The following is a 19,073-nucleotide window of genomic DNA, read 5'->3' as shown; positions in this document are numbered from 1 at the left end:
TTCGTGGATTTCGTTGTTAAATAAATGTTCATTGAAGTGCAATTTCTACTTACAGTTTGTATTAATAGGATCATTGGCTACGAATTTAAATATCTTTGAAACTTTTTTTTTTCATTTTAACAACGAAAATTGATGTCTTTGAATATTAATGAAACCACAGTATTAGATTTTACAAAACTTTAATCGTTTTTTTACCATTCACATTAAAAACTTCTCCGTGTCTCTTTTTTTTTGCATTTACGAACGTACGAAAAATATACGTAGGTGAAAATAACATGAGAATCGTTTTAAATATGTTATAATTCTAATTCTCAAGCGTGATAAATACTGAGTAAAATCCACGTGTTGTGGAAATATATCTACATTTTCATGTGTTAAAACATGTTTATTCAAATAAAATTAAATCAAGGCAATTTAAGTACAAAAGTTTTTTTTTCTGTAGTGTGATAATGAAGTGTGTTGCCAGAGAGTGATACTGCGATAACTTAAAAACACCAATCTTACCTGGGGAGAGGTGAAAAGGATGGACAAGAACAAAGGAGAATAGAAATCCCTGGACATTGTTCTACCTGTCTCTGGGTGCAACTTTGACTAGGTAGGTAGTAGGGCTGATACGATACACCGAAATATCGATACTGTTCAATATTTAGGCCCGATTCGATTTTCGATTCACTGCTTCGATTTTCGGTTCGATACATTTTTGAAATCGGGTTCGGTTTTACGGGTTTATGCATTGGGCTCGGCCTACTTAACTAGTTTCACTGCACTAGGGTAAAACAACATGGCGTCAACGTCGACAGATGCAGATGACCATGAAGGGGGCGATAGCAATGTCGCTATTGTTACTGATGCAAACAATAATAGCGCGGCGAAACCGGTAAAGTTACAGAACCCGCCTGCATCACAACGGTCAGCGGTATGGAAACATTTCGGTTTTAAAATTGTAACTGTGAATGGAAGGTAAGTTACGGAACGAGAAAGAACTGTTTGCAAAATCTGTTTAAATGAAGTCAGCTACAAGGCAGGAAACACAACCAACATGGCCGTGCACCTGAAGCGTAAGCATTCAATATTATTAACTGAAAGCCCCGTCAGCCCTGCTTCAGCTAGTCTAAAAAATGCTCAGTCGTCGATGTAACAGCACACATGCAGGGCAGTTAACTCAAATGCAGCTCCACAATTATTCAAGTCCAAAATCGAAGTTTCCATTAACCTCACAGAAGAGTCGAAACATAACCGTGGCAATAGCTTGATTTCTAGCATGTGATATGCGCCCATTTTTAACAATAGAAAACATTGGATTTAAGAATTTGATTAGCATTTTAGAAACAATCTTTAAGATGCCTAGTAGAACCCACATGACACAAAACGTGATGCCAGAACTCTACACAAAGGTGAAAAAAGGATTCTTACTGACAGTAATATAGCAGATTTCATTGCAGTGACAACTGATGGTTGGCCAGCTAGGGCTGCTCAGGGATATATTACAATCACTGCCCACTATATTGATGACAATTTTGAAATTCAGAACCAAACTTTACACACCAGGCAATTAAATTCCTCTCACACTGCTGAAAATTTGGCTGAAGTTTTGACAAATGCTGTTGAAGAGTGGGGTCTCAAGAAATCTCAACCAGTTGCCATTACTACAGATACTGCTAGTAACATTGTCTCAGGAATAAGTAACATTTCATCAGAATTTTTCCCCCACATTAGGTGTTTTGCACATACATTGAACCTTGCCACACAGAGGGCAATTAACTGTCAACAGGTTGATAGAGTTGCAGGTAGAATTCGAAGGATAGTTTCTTTTTTTCTCAGAAGTTCCAAAGCTACAGCTATTATGGCATCAAAACAGGTGTTGCTTGAACTTCCAAAACACAAATTGATCCAGGATGTATCAACCCGTTGGAACAGTACCTATGATATGTTTAGTAGATATATTGAGCAGCAACCTGCAGTGTTTGCAACTCGTCTGTCTAAGGATGTGAAAAAAATCTGTCTGATAATGATTTCAAAGCAGCAGAAGAGTTGATCCTGGTTTTGAAACCAATGGAAACACTTACAACCCTGATGAATGATAGTAAACATCCTACCATATCCTTTATCCATCCAAGCATGGAGATTCTAAAACAACAAAGACTCCAAAGGATAGTGACAGTAATCTAGTACAGCTTGTGAAAAAACCCATCATTAATGATCTAGCAACAAGGTAAAAATAATTACCACACAAATTCCACATTCATGATTCATGATATGATATATTTTATTTTATCACATGTTTATCCCAATATACGGTGGATATCACTCATGGGATAAATTTTTGATATTCCACTGTGTGTTCTTACGCCACGTGACGTCATAGTTAATCATTACGTAGGTTTAGACGGTTGATTGACGTAGAATGAAAAAGTAAATAATTAATTCAGTTGAGGGGTGTTGAGATGTAAATTTGAAACATTTAATGTTGCTTCAGTTATTTGTCAAGAATTCATAAAAAAAATGTTCGAAAATGAATGTCTGTTTGTTAAACTTCAAGGAACTTTTTTTCCATGCGTAACGTTGTTGACGTGTTGTAAATAATGTGTTGTGCGGCTCACAATCACAATTTTTACAGAAAAAGTAGGGATTAACAAAATACTTGTTAAAACATGTGATAAAAAGAATCTCTCATGATTTGCGATGGTATATGGTTTTTATCCAACTCGTTGTGTGTTTTCTATCCCCGAGCCTTGGCGAGGGGATAGAAAACACACAACTCGTTGGATAAAAATCATATACCATCGCAAATCATGAGAGATCCTATAATTGTACAGTTTTATATAACTACACATTTTTAATTATCTTTTTTAATATTTTATTTATTTTACAATTTCACATCACAGGTACACTGATCCAGACATTCAGCCAGTCCTGCTGAATAGCTCTGCTCTAGACCCCAGGTTCAAGAGTCTGCCATATCTGTCAATTGAGAAGCGTCAGGATGTATTTCAGGACATAGAGAAGAAAGCACTCTTATTTGATGTGAACAAGGCAAGTATAACTCCTTTAAAATTTGCATTTAAGGTGAAATACAAATCTTAATTCTTAATCAATATTACAATATACACTTATCTACAGGTGACTGAGGTGAAAGTTGAGAAGACTGAAGAGCAGGAACTTCCTAAACTCCCGAGTTTTCCAGAGGATATAACTCCTGATCTAAATCCACCAGTGAATTGTGATGAAGTTAAGGATGAACCCCCTATCAAAGAGGAAAAACATTCAATGGATGATTTGTTTGGAGACGTCTTCATTACAAACATAGAAAAACCACCAAGTGTACATGACAGAATCCAGTCAGAGCTCTCTCTATACAAAACTGAGGCACCAACACCTCTTCAAAGCAATCCCTTAGAGTATATATTCATATATATATTATTCAAAGAATGATTCCTTATTACTTATACTTATATAATTTTTAAATATTTAATTATAAATAAGCGAACCCCACTGGCGCCTCAATTTGGCGTCATTTGAAGTTTTGAGTTTTATATTACAAAATCGATACGTAGTGTTATCACAGACAAAGACACTGGAAAATGTAAATATATGGTAATAGTTAACTCGGTTGTAACGAATATACGAATATCTAAACGTTATTAAAGTAAAAAATATCATATCATTGATGGTGGTCACGTGTCATTGAGCAGGTCGGACGTGTCGATTTTTGCTCCGTGATTAATTTATTTTTTTCCCTGGAAATAGGCGTCTTTGTGATGGACTTTTCAAGGAGGTTTTTCAGTGTATATAAGGTTGTGCGTTGTGCATTGTGCATTGTGAAACCTGCGTAAGTGCAATTTCATTTTGTGTAAATAAGTTTTTCATATACTGTACATTAGTTCTATGTGATTGTGATATGTGATTGTGATTGTGATTACCGTCTTCCTTGGAAGGCAGTATAAAGAGTTGAAATAGTTTACAGTCTCCGGGTTGTGCACTTCCTTTCCTTCGTGATTGGTAGAAAATACATGATGTGAAAATTTACATTTATTTCATTGGTTGAATTACTGTTCGGCGCAAGGGAGATACTTTTCTGATGAACTTTTTCATGTACGACTTAACAAATTTCGTAGATTTCAAATCTTAAAAAGTGAGAAAACGAAAAAGCAATACAAAATTGCTATGAATGAAATTCAGCCTTTGGTTTTCAGGTCCAACTAGTTGAAAGTAACATTATATAATATCTGTTGAAAATACTTGTTTTTCTTTTAGCATTGTTTATTCAAATATTTATACAAAATAAAAAAAATTAATGCGGTATGCCTAATATCGGTAAAGTTATTTGCACCTTAGATAGATAAATGCAGTGGGCTAACTTTGATTTTATAAAAATAATACGAGTCCACGACCCTACCTAAGATCTCTTTTACCCTATAGTCGATCTCAACTTACAAGACCGGGCACGCAGTTCTCAATTTTAGACACGAAGGCTTAAACGACACATGACATACAATGTTCCACTCGCCATGCTATGAAGGGAAGGTGACATTTATATAAAAGAATTAAACTGTCTTTGATAACTAATTGCTGTTAAGGGTTTGTTCTAAAGACAGTTAGACGGTTAGCTTTAAAAAAAAAAAAAAGCTAAACTTGTTATTACTCACCTGTCAATTAACACTACCGTTTACCTGTGTTCTTTGAAGCATGGCAAATTTCCAGTCAGAGAATACAAGTTCATCTGTCGCGGTCGACCGCACTAGTAAACCGCTATACATAAAAAAAACCCAGCGATTTGAAAACCAGTCAAGGGAAACACCTCACTGATTACGATTGATGTTTTATTATTAGAGGAAACACATTTTATAGAAAAATTAAAAGAAAATATGATACTAACTTATGAATTGTAAATCGATACACGCTTTTTCAGACTCAGCTTACAGTAGAGGTGTCTCTATACTTTTTAGAAGAGAACTAGATGTTCAAATACTTAATACACATAAATCAGAAGACGCACGAAAAGTTTAAGTAAATGTAACATTAAATGACGAGATATTAAGTTTTGTAAGCATTTATGCACCAAATAGTGATAATGCCAGAATACCCTTTTTTAATAGACTCAAAAAATAAATATATAAAATAATTGTCGGTACGCGCTGGACATTAAACATAAGCCATTTTTTGTCAGTTACTAAATCAATAACAATGACAATTTGACAATAACAGTGACAGTTTTTTTATTCTCTAAATTGCATAAATTACAGTGTTGAGAAGAATCAATTGAACAGTAATACATATAATACATACATTACATGCATTACAACATCAGATTAACACAACAGCAAGCTTATAAAAACAGAAATAAGTTTGGAACTTGATCACATGCTCTTAAATTAACACCGCTCCCTAGCATTTAAACTGAAATAAACTGAACTAAGCTTCCCAAAAAAGGTTAGACGGTTTATTATCTACCTACATCAGATTAAAATTCGTCTCAATTAAGACTCCAAAGCTGCTGTGTTATAGAAACTATAAGGCTATATTTGGTAGAAAAATGCAATCACTATAACTATTGAGTCAGTTAGAAATACCAATGAAAGATAAGTTCTAATTGTATGACATTTCTGAGACTTTGACGAGAGGATAGCATTTAATATGCCAACGTAAGTATTGTTTTTAAGTATAAGACCTAGATAAATTATCTCAATTTCATGACATATCACAGAACAGGTACTGGGGGCGGGGGGGGGGGGGGGGGGGGTGTGGGGTGATGCATAGGTTAAAGGGTTTAATAAACGGCCATGCTGCCGTGACACATTGAGACCAGAAAAAAGTAGGTTAGAATCAAAACTGTGCCTTTAGGCGCATAAGGCTGCTGCTTATCCCTGGTTTCCGTGGACATAGCCTCCCCTTGGATTAGACACCAGTCTATCGCAGGTTAACTCCCTGCATAAGCCGGTACTTAATTTCTGCTGGGTGGACCGACACAATGTAGATAAAGTTCCTGGTCTAAGTTCACAGCACACAACATTAAGTGTCCACAGCCGGGGTTTGAACTAGCGACTTTTCGGTTACTGGTCTAACGGTAGGGCTGTGTATTGAGCGAATAAGTTAATGCATTACAATACAACACAAAGTGGACTTTGCCATTCAGTCAACGAGAGCGTGACTGTAAGGTGACTAAGTGGCATTTCTTCATCGCTCGGTCACATTTCTAGACCTTTTAGTTATCTTTCCGTGAACTGATATGAAGAGTTTGATCCTCTGCAACATTTTATGAATTAAACTTAATTCAGTTCGTTCTAGATATTTGTTGCCTTCAATAGCTTATTTTGCATCTTGATACATGAACTTTTGTTTCAAAATGGGTATATCTAAGAATATATTTGTGTATTTTGTTGACTTATTAATATGAAGTAAGATAAATATATATCATTTAATAGCTTCTGTGCAACTGTTGACCAAAAGTCATATGTTCGGAATAAAATTTTCGGATTAGATGTGTGAATAACAGAAGTGTATTATTTCACACCGACACTTCTTCAAGTAATAATGTATAAAATTCACACTTTAATCTGTAAAATATGCACAGCAATCTGTAAAATTAGCACATGAATTTAAATGTTGAAAATTTATACATTAAAGTTTAAATTTAACAGAAAAAAAACGAACAACCCACCCTAGCATTCCTTTTCATTTTTTTTTCATCAGGTTAAAAATATGGAATGCAAACGCCAAAAAGCTTTATAAACTTTTTTTTTAAAAGTACATGTATGTACAACGCTATTTTTGTCACTTTTGTTGTACACAAACTTTTTGGAAAAAGCGTACTACGATTGGTGATATAAGTTTAAAATCTGTACCAAATGGACGGTGGTTCGTTTTGCAAAACCAATTCTTAAAATTAAATTAATTCAAGCTAAATTTTGATAACTTAATGGCTTACGTAAGGATGGATTATATCCTGTATTCTAAATGTTGTTTCTTGCATCTATTATCCATCCAGTATCCAAGGATAGCAGACCTGTACTTTGTAAAAACTAGCTACGAAATAAAATTTCTTTTTAGATTTTGAGAGTTAATACCGTATATCCAGTAATTTTTGCGATGATTAAATTTTGAATGAATACGCAGAAATTTTATCCTGTATAATTTCTATACGGAACTGTTTAAATCGCAAAATATGACTTACGCAAATGAAAAATGTTACAGATATTCACCTTTTTCGCAAATTTTGTGACAGGCGAAAAAAAAAACACCGGATATACGGTATTAGATCTAGAAGCAAACCTACGATACAAGGTTAAGCACTGGTCATATAAAGTAGCCAGTATATTGAAGGAAATAGTAAAATACAGTCTTTGTTGATACAATGTTGTGTCATATCAAGAAACAAACTACAGATGTACCAGCAACATGATGTTCAGCAATTGTGATTTAGAGGGTAACCCTGTTATCGCAAGATTCGCGGAATAGAGTCGTTGCGGAATAAAGTTTGTTTAAGGAATTGGAGAGGCGAGATTAAATATTAATAACAACCAAAACACTTGGAATTTTGATAAGAACATTTTAGGGTCAAATCAAGCTAATCAAAGTTTACTTTAGGGATATGAAAAGTTAATATTTGTCAAAAGACAAACCAACGAATAAAATGTTCAGCACTGTGGTTTATTTTTCCAACTAATGCGGCCGATAAAGCGTACTGGAGTCGGGTACAATATTTCCATTGCAAAAGGGTCCGGTACAGCAATACGAACAAGTGAAGTATTGTGCGACAAAACGATTAGGGTCGTAGGAGGTACATTCTGGTCTGTCTGAAGTGTTGTACCACCAATCACTTTTGCATTTTTCTTCGGTAACGCATCTGGTAAAAAAAAACAAATCGATAGATGAAAATGTTGGCATTATAAATGCAGAGATTTGAATCTGATTTCCTTGTGATGAATAAAAGCGGTGGATCCTTTATTTTCTAACCTATTTATGCTATTAACCTATTCAAAAAGTTTTTAAGTAAATACATGTTTTGTAGTGATGATTAATGAATTTTTTAAGTACAAAAATATTTTTTAAATATATCGAATCGTTTGAAGAATCGTCTTTAGGATCTTCCGTTTCCAACGGAAGACCCTCTTGTTATTCTATTGTTTCTTTTTATTAGGGTCTTCCGTTTCTAACAGAAGACCCTCATGTTTTTCTTCGGTTTCTTTTTATTATTATTTTATTTTTATTTTTTTTCTGAATCCTTCTCGGCTTTATATCTCAAAAAGGTTTCAACCGATTTCAATTCAATTTTCAGAGCGTTTGTGAAGTTACTGTGCCTCAACGATGTAAAAGTTTCAGCACTTCCGTTCAAATTTGAAGGCCATTTTAAATTTAAAAAAAGTGAATTTTTCCGGAGGATATCTCCATAAACTTAAAGGATATCGCTTTGAAATTCTTACTGTTGATAGATGTATCAATTCTATGGTGTACGGGGGAGGGGGGGGGGGGGTTAAAACTCTATTCATCAATTCTCTTAAAACCGGAAGTAGTTCCAATTTTTGGGAATTTTTTTTTTAACAAAATAAGACAATACCACAGTATTATAGAATTTGCCATGGTGAATTCACATCTGAAATCGGTTTTATAATTGACAATGCATTTAAGAGATATTGGGTATTAAAAATCGATTTTTCAGGAAATTTTGATTCCGCGTTCTAGGTTTTAAAAATAACGCAAAGTTCAAAATGAAATTAACTCCTACCAAAAATAATTCGATTTTTGTTAAGTCTTACTTTGACACGATCGGATGTTTGGTCAAGTCGTTCTTGAAATGGTATAAGTTCGTACTCAGAATCATTCGTATTTTATTAAGTCGTACCAAGAATTATCCGATTTTTTAATTATTATTTTTTTGTTTAAGTTACCTTTGTTATAAGTTTAAGAACTCTGATTCGTACAGGGACATCTAGCTTTACTCTCGACAATAACGGAAGACCCACTCGTTGCTTTGCAACGAGCTCTGCTCTAGTTTCTTAATGGTTTTTTTTTTTTTTTTTTACACTTTTTGGTGTCTTTGCCTTTGATAACACTAGGCGCTACTACAATATCAAACTTGTATTTATGGTTTTTTTTGTCAAAACACGAGTGAGGTTTGCCCAATCATGCAAAGTGAAAAAGAAATAAAAATGTTTATGCTTAATAGTGTTGAATCATTTAAATTCGTTGGCGCCAATTTTCGTGGATTGTTGGATTTTTGCTTATTTGTGAAGATGTAATATCGTGGGTGCGTCCGTTTTCAGTTTACTTTTTTTTCGTGGAGGATGTAAATTCGTTGGGAAGGGCTACCTACGAATAACACGAAAATTGGGCAACCACGAATTCTAATGATTCCACTAAATATATAATCTAACAAACGTTGAAATTGATAGAACGTTTACGGTGTGAGAACAACACATATCTCCCATCACCGTAAATTACACCCTGCTACTATGTACCACAAAGGATTTGGGGGAATTTAGAATTTGTTCAGAACGAGGGGTTTTTTAGTTTTTTTAAAGTAAGCATAAAAATTGCTTGCTTGTGATTTTTATGTACTTCCTATTTTTAAATAAAAAATGTATGCAATTTACAGTCAAGATTTTTCCTAAAAAACGCTTCGATTTCCACCAAGATGCTATGAACCGCAAATGATATTTGAGAATTTAGAATTTTTCGCTTGGCCTGATACAGTTTCTTCGAACAATGTGCAGATTCCAGCTCGTATTTCCTCTGTTCGTACACGTTATTTATAAAGTTCGTTACACAAGCGGTGCTTCGCCACCCTCGCTGCACTCGCTATGCATTAAATGTAAGTTTTTAACGAGCCATCTTATTCAATGAAAAAAGAAAAGTATTTATCGTATAAAAACTGTTGTAATCAAAGCAGAACTAACGTCAAATCTGCCTTACAATATGTACATGTAAGTTACTTTTTAATTATGTATTTTAAAGCTCAAATGACCATAGAATGATAGCAGAAAATTCAATCATATTCATCATAATATTATTAATCATAATTATAATATTATTAATCATAATCATAATTAATCATATTGAAATTATAGACGGCGGTTTTTAAAGCGCAAACTGTCCTAAGCCATTTTATAATCGTATAAGTTGGTTAACTATTTAATTTATTCCCTAAAATTGAATCATTTAATTAATATTATGAGGTGATTATAACGGTCTAAATGTGATCAATCAATCATAAAGCACTTCGTGCCTTATCCTGACCATTATGATCTCTTCATGATACTCACAAAATGATTTGTTATTCCTGAATCAAATTATCGCAATTCCCAATTATTATTACTAACAGTGCATTGTTGGTACCGTACTGGACATGTTGATCCAGTCAAAAATTTCCTGTAGACGAAATTTGACACTGTCAATTGTTTTGTACCAACTTGTCTGAGTACATTGTACGTATTGCTCCTGATTCTTAACATAGCTTTATAATACATACTTTCGGTCTAACGTCCGACTGCCATCTCTATGGTTGACAAGAATGTTCATGCAAAAGTGCTCTCCTGCCTCACATGTCATAGGAGTGTAATATTCTTCACAAACATAGTTTGGCATCCCATTACATAGGTTACATGAATCTGAAAGGTAAAAAAGCCTTGATAATTATGACAGCGTTTTAAAAAATGTTGGCAATTTAATGTTGATGACAATTTTACACTTTAAACAATGCATCAAGTCTTTTGTGAATAGTGTTGGTGTTAGTGTGAAGAACGGTTTTCATATAGAAAAAAAAATCACTTCTTGCTACTGGTGTCGTTGTTCTGGAGGTGGTCGTTGTTGTTGGCGAGGTCGTTGTAGTGGGCGTGGTCGTTGTAGTGGGCGTAGTCGTTATTGTAGGCGTGGTCGTCGTTGTAGTGGGCGTGGTCGTTGTAGTGGGCGTGGTCGTCGTTGTAGTGGGCGTTATTGTTAATACTCCTATGTACCAATAAAGACAAAAATATCGAATTAACATAAAGGTTACATTTACACTTGAACAAAGGTTAACCCTAGATACAAAAGGTCACTGGCAGTTGGTAATTTAAAGCCACAGTTACGTTTTAAAAACACGTGTTATCTTATTATTGTACAAAAAAGCCGACAATTTATATTTCCATACCGGTGGCTGCACATGGATGGTCATTACAGGGTACAGATGACGTCGACTCCGCTGTACAACAATGGAAACACGTTTCAGTGGCACGCTTTTTTCGACCAAGAATGTGTCCAATCTGTAGAGGGGCGTGTGTAGTGCGTCCGTCAATGTTTTTTATAGTATTGCAAATCTGTAGAAGAGTCATGACAATTAAAGGTGTGGATTAGGATCTGAATGCACATGTCTCCTTTCATGTAGGTATTGAAATGCGCAGATTTTGAAAAATGCTAATTGTGGAATGTGCAGGTTTAGGAATAAACGGTTTTGGAATGTACATGAGTCGGAACGTGTTTTGAAATAATCCAGTTACGGAAAGTGTAAAATCTATTTGCACGTTTCGTAATGCGAGTTTGTGGTATGTGCAGGTTTAGAATATAGAGGACAAGTATAAATCGAACCTGTTCTGAAATACAGCCAGAACTGTACTCTGATACCCCGTGTCCATGAAAACTCTCCGAGGTAAAGCAAACCTAGGAATTAATGAATATACAATTATTAATGGTGTTTCGGTGATACGCGTTATTTGTTTCATAACATTGAATCATAGGAGTAGAGGAATCGATTGTGGATCATGTGCACAAAGTCTAAAACATTCCAACAATCGTCGTAAACGGAGTAGATTTTGTTATTCCTAACTTTACGGGGGTCAAGATTGTTAAGCTTTACTTCTCGAAAAGTAAAAATCGAGTACCTAATACCCGTAAAACGTTACAATAAATGATAATAATTTACACACAACTTCGTTATCACAAAGATATTGCAGTCATGTTCATACAACATTTGATTTGTTGTGGGTTTTTTTTTTTATCAATTTTTAAAAATACTTTACCGTTCGTGTGTTCACTTATGCGATATTAGATAAGGCAATGGATTTCTGTGTGATAGGTATCTCTTTTCAAAGCTAATACTTGGTTATAATACCGTACAACTTTAAATAAATGAATCAAACATTGTGCAGGACATATAAACCGCTTTGGCTTTGTAAAATGAATTAAAAAAGAAATCAAACTTCAATATCTTTGCATTGCATTTTTAACCGGAAGTGACGATTGACCGGCTTCTTTCACCTCTCCGTGGGGACACACTGTCTTGTTCTGCGCACAGGAAGTGAAATATCTCTCATGGCGGCAGACATAGCAAGTTTCCTCTCCATGGCAACCTGTAAACACGGTCAAAACTCATTGTTAATGTCTGGCGTGGTTTGTTATTTATTGATTCAATATTTTTTTTTTTTTTTACTTTTACATGATGATCTTCGATTTTAAACTTGAATAGAGGTTGTTGGTTGGTGTCTCGATCACCGATTGCAACCGACATATGTCGTAAATACATAGAAGGACGAGCTCAACATTTGGCAATAGAGGTCAGGCACGTAGCATAATTTTTGAAAGTGGGGGCCAGACTCATTAAAAAAATCTTGACAAAAAAAAGAAGAAAAAGGTTACATTTCAAAAATCCTAATCCATGGTGGTGGGGGGAGGGGGGTGAGTAGGTACAGTTTTAACTTCAAATTCACTGTTTTTATTCTTATTTTCAATTCAATTTTTCAATGGTCACGGAAAAGTGGTGGGGGGAGGGGACTCCATCTCAATTCAATTTTTTGTATGTCAATTTATGAAAAATCTTTGCTGCGCTAAAAAGGTTGTGTATGTGTGTGTGGGGGGGGGGGAGAGGGGGGGGGCCTCCCTGGCCCCCTGATGCTACGTGCCTGGAGATGACACTTGAAACTTATTCAATTACATAATAATGTAATCTGATCTTGTAGATTGTCGCAGAAGAGGTTAAAACTACATACTATAGTTTTTTCATTCTGTAATGGCAAAGTTTTCAATTTGAATTTGACTAAAGCGTCTAATGACGTCAGAGTATGCGTAAGATGATATCCATTGATGTTTGTATTTGAGAAATCAGCTAATTTAAAATGACTTAATAAAACGATTACAATTCCAAAGTAGGCATACTGTCAGCAGCAGAAAGGCTAATCTGGTAACATCTGAAAATATAGTACAGCTGTTTTTAATTTAAATCCAACAATCTTAATAATTTATCAATTTTAATGCAAACTGATTTCACTGAAAATAATATAACACAATAAAACATTAAAATGTTTTGGGAATAAGTTAATTTCGGATCACAGTGGTCCTGTCAAATTTTAAGCACAAGCAGCTAAACGCGTTTGATACTTTACATTGCGACAAAGAACTATTATACCTTGAAATATTGCTTGGAATAACGCGTTTGATAATTTACATGCAACAATGACCTAATATACCTTGGAATATTTCCTGGAATAACATGTTTGATACTTTACATTGCGACAAAGGCCTAGTATACCTTAGAATGTTGCGAAATATTGCTTGGAATAACGCGTTTGATACTTTACATTGCGACAAAGACTTATTATACCTTGGAATATTGCTTAAAACGAAATGAGTAACGAAATAAGTAGAAGGTGAAGTGCCAAGCGCCTGGTATAGAGGCCGGGTTTTTTTTTTTTGTTTTTTTTTTTTTTTTGGGGGGGGGGGGGGTCATAGAGGGTAGTGATTAAAGGGATAAGCTGTGCCAGTTTATTACTAAACCAGTATATCATTAAAGACATTAGCACTGAAACAATATAACATTATTTCATATTTATTCTTTTATTCTTAAACATACCCACTGAATACTTGTTTAATGGTTTAGCATAGTGTTATAGTGTTAACAAAATATTGTAGGAAAAAAATCAAACATTTTTTGATATATGAAATGAAAAAAAGATACTATTTTCCACTCTCAAAACGTTAATTTATTTGCAATATTTTAAATAAAATAAATTGGAAATGGTGCTTAATTGCAACGACATTTTTGATAGGCATTCACATGTCACTGTATTATGTAGTACGTTAACCTTTATATGTGGAAAGACTGACCTAGTTATCTTGATTAAACCCAATAACACCAATACAATAGTTGGAATATAATGGACTATTTTTAGTTGTCTGGTTTCTTAGTTGAATTTAACCTGGGTAAAGTAAGTCCGTACACATTCCAGGAGTTATGAAACTAGACAGTGTGCATTTCTTAAATGGCTATTGTAATAGATCACTGTACCTTGCTGGACAAATCGTCTGAGAAGCATGTCGAATTGGTCTTATCAACACCAAATTTTTACATTTTCCAGTGTCTTTGCCTGTGATAACACAACGTAACTATCGATGTTGTACTATATAACCCATAACTTTAAACGACGCCAGATTGAGGAACCAGTGGGGTTTGCTTATTTATATTTAAATATTAAAATGTATGATGGCTTAAAATTATAAAAAATATCTATACAACTATATTAAAATAATAGACTCGAATTTTTTAAGCTTTAATACCAATTAATCGGAAGAGTACTGTCTTTTGTTTTATATATTCTAAACATCATTGGTTCATGAAGATTACCAATTTGTTTTTATTTTTTCTCAATCAAGCTTCGCTAATTAATAATCAACGAAAATTCCTCAAAAAATTCCGGAAATCATCTCAATTTTTTGAATTTTACAATTTTGCGCATGCGCATTACATTCACGGTAAATCACGGGAGGCTCTTTATTTTATGTTTCCACAATATCACATTTGCATGGATAAACTCAGACACGATAAAACAAATGCGTATAAATTTTCATTAGAATTTTTTTTCTGTTCATCAAAGAAAATACGGGTGACAACTCTAACACAGTGCATTTACTATAAAAAAAAAATCCCGGGAGTTTTGATTGTCAACATGGTGTGTAAAAAACGTTGTTGAAGAAATGTTGAATTCTGCAATTATAAAATTAAACTTTTCGAAGAAAGGTATTTACAGCTTCAACATGGTTTGTTATGAACAATTTGACTGTTATTTTTAATGCAACTTTATTGATTTTCTCCAAAATCGTTTTGGAGCGATTATGCGATTTTCTGCTACATTACGGGTATATGGGAGGCAGTCACAGATTATATTATTACAACTCAGCAGAATGTAGTGAAATTAATAGCATTATTGTAGGCTTAAAGCTTGGTAATGCAATTGTCAACAATATACGGTGTGTCGATGTATCTATTTCGTAAACGTCCGATATCATATGCTATGTCAACCCGTGCACGCACGGGTCAAAATCTAGTAATTAATAAGGAACCATTCTTTGAATATTACGAGGTGATAATTTCGGTCAGGGCGTGATCTAATCTATCATAAAGCCCTTCGGACTATATTGGATTTGATCATGCCCCGACCAAAATTATCACCTCATAATACTCAAAGAATGATTCCTTATTCCTTAAATGTGACATAGATAAAATATTGAATTTGATGTGTGTGTATGACATTATATGAGGTGCCAAACAAGAGTAATATCAAATTAACTGGTATGATTTACTGATTGGAATATTTTTGTTGAACAACTTTAGAAGCCCTAAACTGTACTTTGGTTTCATCAATATTCGTTGAATACCAATTTTCGTTAAGTTTATCCATGAAAACAATGTTCATTGAAGTGCAATTTCTACTAACAGTTTGTATCGATAGGACCATTGGCCACAAATTTGAGTATTCTTGAAACTTTGGGTTTTTTTTTCATTTTAGCAACAAAAATTGATGTCCTTGAATATTAATGAAACCACAGTATTTTATTTTACATAACTTTAATCGGTTTTATTATCATTCACATTAAATGCTCTTCGTTGTCACACCCATAATGACTTTTTTTGCTTCAACAAGAGCATTTATACAGCTTTTTCACAAAAAAGGAACTTACGAAAGTTCGTATTTAAAACCTATTATTTTTTGTGGTTATTTCAGAAGCTTATAACAATGCTAGTATAAAAATTACGTCACGGAAATCGAAGATTTGTATATCATCAAAACGAAAAAATTCTTTCGTTGTCTCCTATGTTGTACATTTACGAACGTACGAAAAATATACGCAGGTGAAAAGAACATGTGAGTCGTGTTAGATATATTATAATTCTAATTCGCAAGCGTGATAGATACTGAGTAAAATCCACGTGTTGTGGACATATATCTACATCTGCATGTGTTAAAACATGTTTATTCAAATTAAATAGAATTAAGGTAATTTAAGTACAAATATTTTTTTTTCTGTAGTGTGATAACGAGGTGTGTTTCCGGAGAGTGATAATCCGTTAATTTAAAAACATCAATCTTACCTGGAGAGAGGTGAAAAGGATGGACAAGAACAAAGAAGAATAGAAATCCCTGAACATTGTTCTACCTGTCTCTGGGTGCAACATTGACTAGGGAGGTAGGTAGGTACATGTAGGTAGGTATTTGGCTAGATAGGTACATATTCGTTTACAGGCTGAAATAAGCAGTGACAGGCCAAAATAAAACTATAGTCTTTCCCAAGATATTTATGCTGCATATTTAAACAATTTTTGATAAAAATACACATACCTGCGACAGAAATACAATTAAAATTAATGAAAGGGAAAAATCACAAGATAACTTCATTCACACATTATCATTTTTTCGGAGATTTATAATGGGGAATGTTGTCGTCTTTTCTGCATTTGGGAGTACTCGGGACACCTCGGGCAATTTTTCAACGGTATCATCCAGGCGTCTTCTTCTCCTTGGCAATGGAAAAACCCCGTAGACTTTTTATTTTTAGCCGTATATTGATAACCGACAAGCTAGAGGTGGCGTTTCAAAGGGGAAATCTTGGGATTTTTTCATACTATTGAATGAGCATCGTCTGAACCAAGAGGTATTTATAAATATCAAATAATTTAAAGAAATATGCGCCAAAAATATTTATCTTGGGACAGACTATAGTTACATGTATTTACGTATGCGTGAGACATTAATTACCATTTTCTTTATAAGTTGTGGTAAAATAACGCTGGAAGTAAATAAAATTCTACTACAGTTATTGCCGAGATCAAAGAGATGCCGCGGACATTATTCTCCAATATACCACGAACGTCATTAGTAAATTATCAGATCAGAAATACCTATTTGTCTCGCACTGATCATGAAAGTACAACTTCAAACCGTAAAAAGTTTTAAAACCATGTCAATTTCACGTGTTAATTCCAGTCAAAACGATGTGTATTGCCTCAAATGTTTATTTTTAAGAGATCAATACGGCTGTTCCTAGGACCTCCCTAGCACATTTTCACTGCGTGTTTTTACATAAAATATATAACGTGTAGTAGTAATTATCGTATTAAATTGCCCTTAAAATATTAGGAACATGATTCAAAGATATTTTATAAATAAGTAAAGAGTATTAAAAATCCAAAGAAAAATTCTGTCGTCTGCATGTGATTCTTTTGATCGATACACATGTAAACATTACTAACAAAACCATTGGGGTTACACGGAACAGCTGTCAAAATGACCTAGATCGTCTCTCTATATGAGAAATGATCTGTAGAAATACTGAGCTGTTAGTAGAATAGAAATAAAGTTCTTGTTATCGTGAATGTTGCAGGATAACCTCCTCGGTCTCGGCTTTTATATTTCAAAACAACATTTCTCGACCTCGGAGGTTATTCTGCAACATTCACGAAAACTCGTACTTTATTTCTCAAATAAACATTGAGTATAGTTAATGGAAGTACATGATATAGATAAAACATGCATCAATTATTAAATATATACAGAAACCAGATAACGTCACATAACATCATATTATATCAGTGTTGTTTGACACTCGAAAAAGGTAAATGGTACATTGTAAAACCAAAACCGATAGCAATGCTAAAACCAAACCAGATAATGCTGATATATTTGTTTTGGTCTACCACATTTTTCTTCAGACGGAATTTCATATGATTTTGTATGTTATTAGGTACAATAAAACAAACTCACTGTTTATAGTAACTAGACAACTAATATTGAAAATTGGTGAATGATACACGTGGAGGGGGTCCTCTTTATTTACATCATTTAGTTTCCTTGTAAATTGAATAAATTAACTCGTAAAAATATTTAAGAAAGACAGTATATAATCGCCGTCATATTTTGACTTTACATGTAGTTAGAAGTTAGGGCTATTCTCGGCGTTATGAAATAGTTTATACAGAAGCCTTTCATCTCATCTATTCTTATTTTAAATATCTATTTAGATCTAAAAAAAAAAAAAAAAAAAAAAAAAAAAAACGTATTATGAGCTCCTGAGGAGACCCATTTGTTGCAATGCACTTTGAAAAAATACGTACTTTAAAGTTTTTATTCATAGTAAGTTAAATTTTGGTAAAAAAATTAATGCCGTTAAAAAATATTTTTTCAAAGTATTTTACATGCAGGAGTAAGTAAAATCAAAGTACTGCTAGTACTGAAAAGCGCTAACCAAGCTTTTGTATGTATATAACAGATATATGTATACATGTAAAACATTTCAGCTTCTGTATATTTCCTCATCACTGCGTGGCAACCCGTGCAATGATATATGTAAGCCCCCTACATTAAATTCACAATACCCCTTACATAAGATTCACAATAGCCCGTGCAGTTATGTGCATAAACCCCTGAAACTGGTTCCCTAACCAGTTAAATGATGTATACTTCTGCTCATTGGGGGCGGTTATTCAATGCACCGGAAGTATTGGTCTAACGACAATAAAGCGCTGAGCTATGCTTAGCGCTTTAAAAATCAAGGTAGTATTTTACTGACGATACTTCGTAATCCTGTTTCTTCATAAGCTTTTAAACGCCCTTAGAATAAAATTATTACACTGTTATTCAATAGATATGATTATGTTTCACCCTTTTAAATAGTAGATATGTACAATAAATGTAAAAAGACAAAATAATATGAAGAGAACCTGATACATCCCATTCATTCTAAGACCCAATCAGTATTGTATAGTGACGCATATATCAATGAGACTAATTACACATTTCAGGTAATTTTGTTCCGCTGACATTCTTTATTTTTGCAAT

General features: G+C 33.9%; 1 protein-coding gene across 1 annotated transcript; it reads right to left on the bottom strand.

The window, feature by feature from the left end:
* Positions 1–7,636: 7,636 nt before the first annotated feature.
* Positions 7,637–14,358, bottom strand: LOC128174945 (mucin-5AC-like). The gene is made up of 8 exons (XM_052840368.1): positions 14,249–14,358; positions 13,101–13,151; positions 12,226–12,317; positions 11,557–11,628; positions 11,123–11,288; positions 10,765–10,941; positions 10,466–10,604; positions 7,637–7,843 (listed from the first exon to the last, which is right to left on the bottom strand). Exons 1-8 carry the CDS (start codon positions 14,274–14,276, stop codon positions 7,660–7,662), a joined length of 909 nt encoding a protein of 302 aa, XP_052696328.1. The 5' UTR covers positions 14,277–14,358; the 3' UTR covers positions 7,637–7,659.
* Between the last annotated feature and the right edge of the window lie 4,715 nt (positions 14,359–19,073).

This window comes from Crassostrea angulata, chromosome 2 (assembly GCF_025612915.1).
Source record: "Crassostrea angulata isolate pt1a10 chromosome 2, ASM2561291v2, whole genome shotgun sequence".
Lineage (NCBI taxonomy): Eukaryota > Metazoa > Mollusca > Bivalvia > Ostreida > Ostreidae > Magallana > Magallana angulata.
The sequence above is the reverse complement of the archived record's forward strand: the minus strand, read 5'-3'. Positions and strand labels throughout refer to the sequence as shown.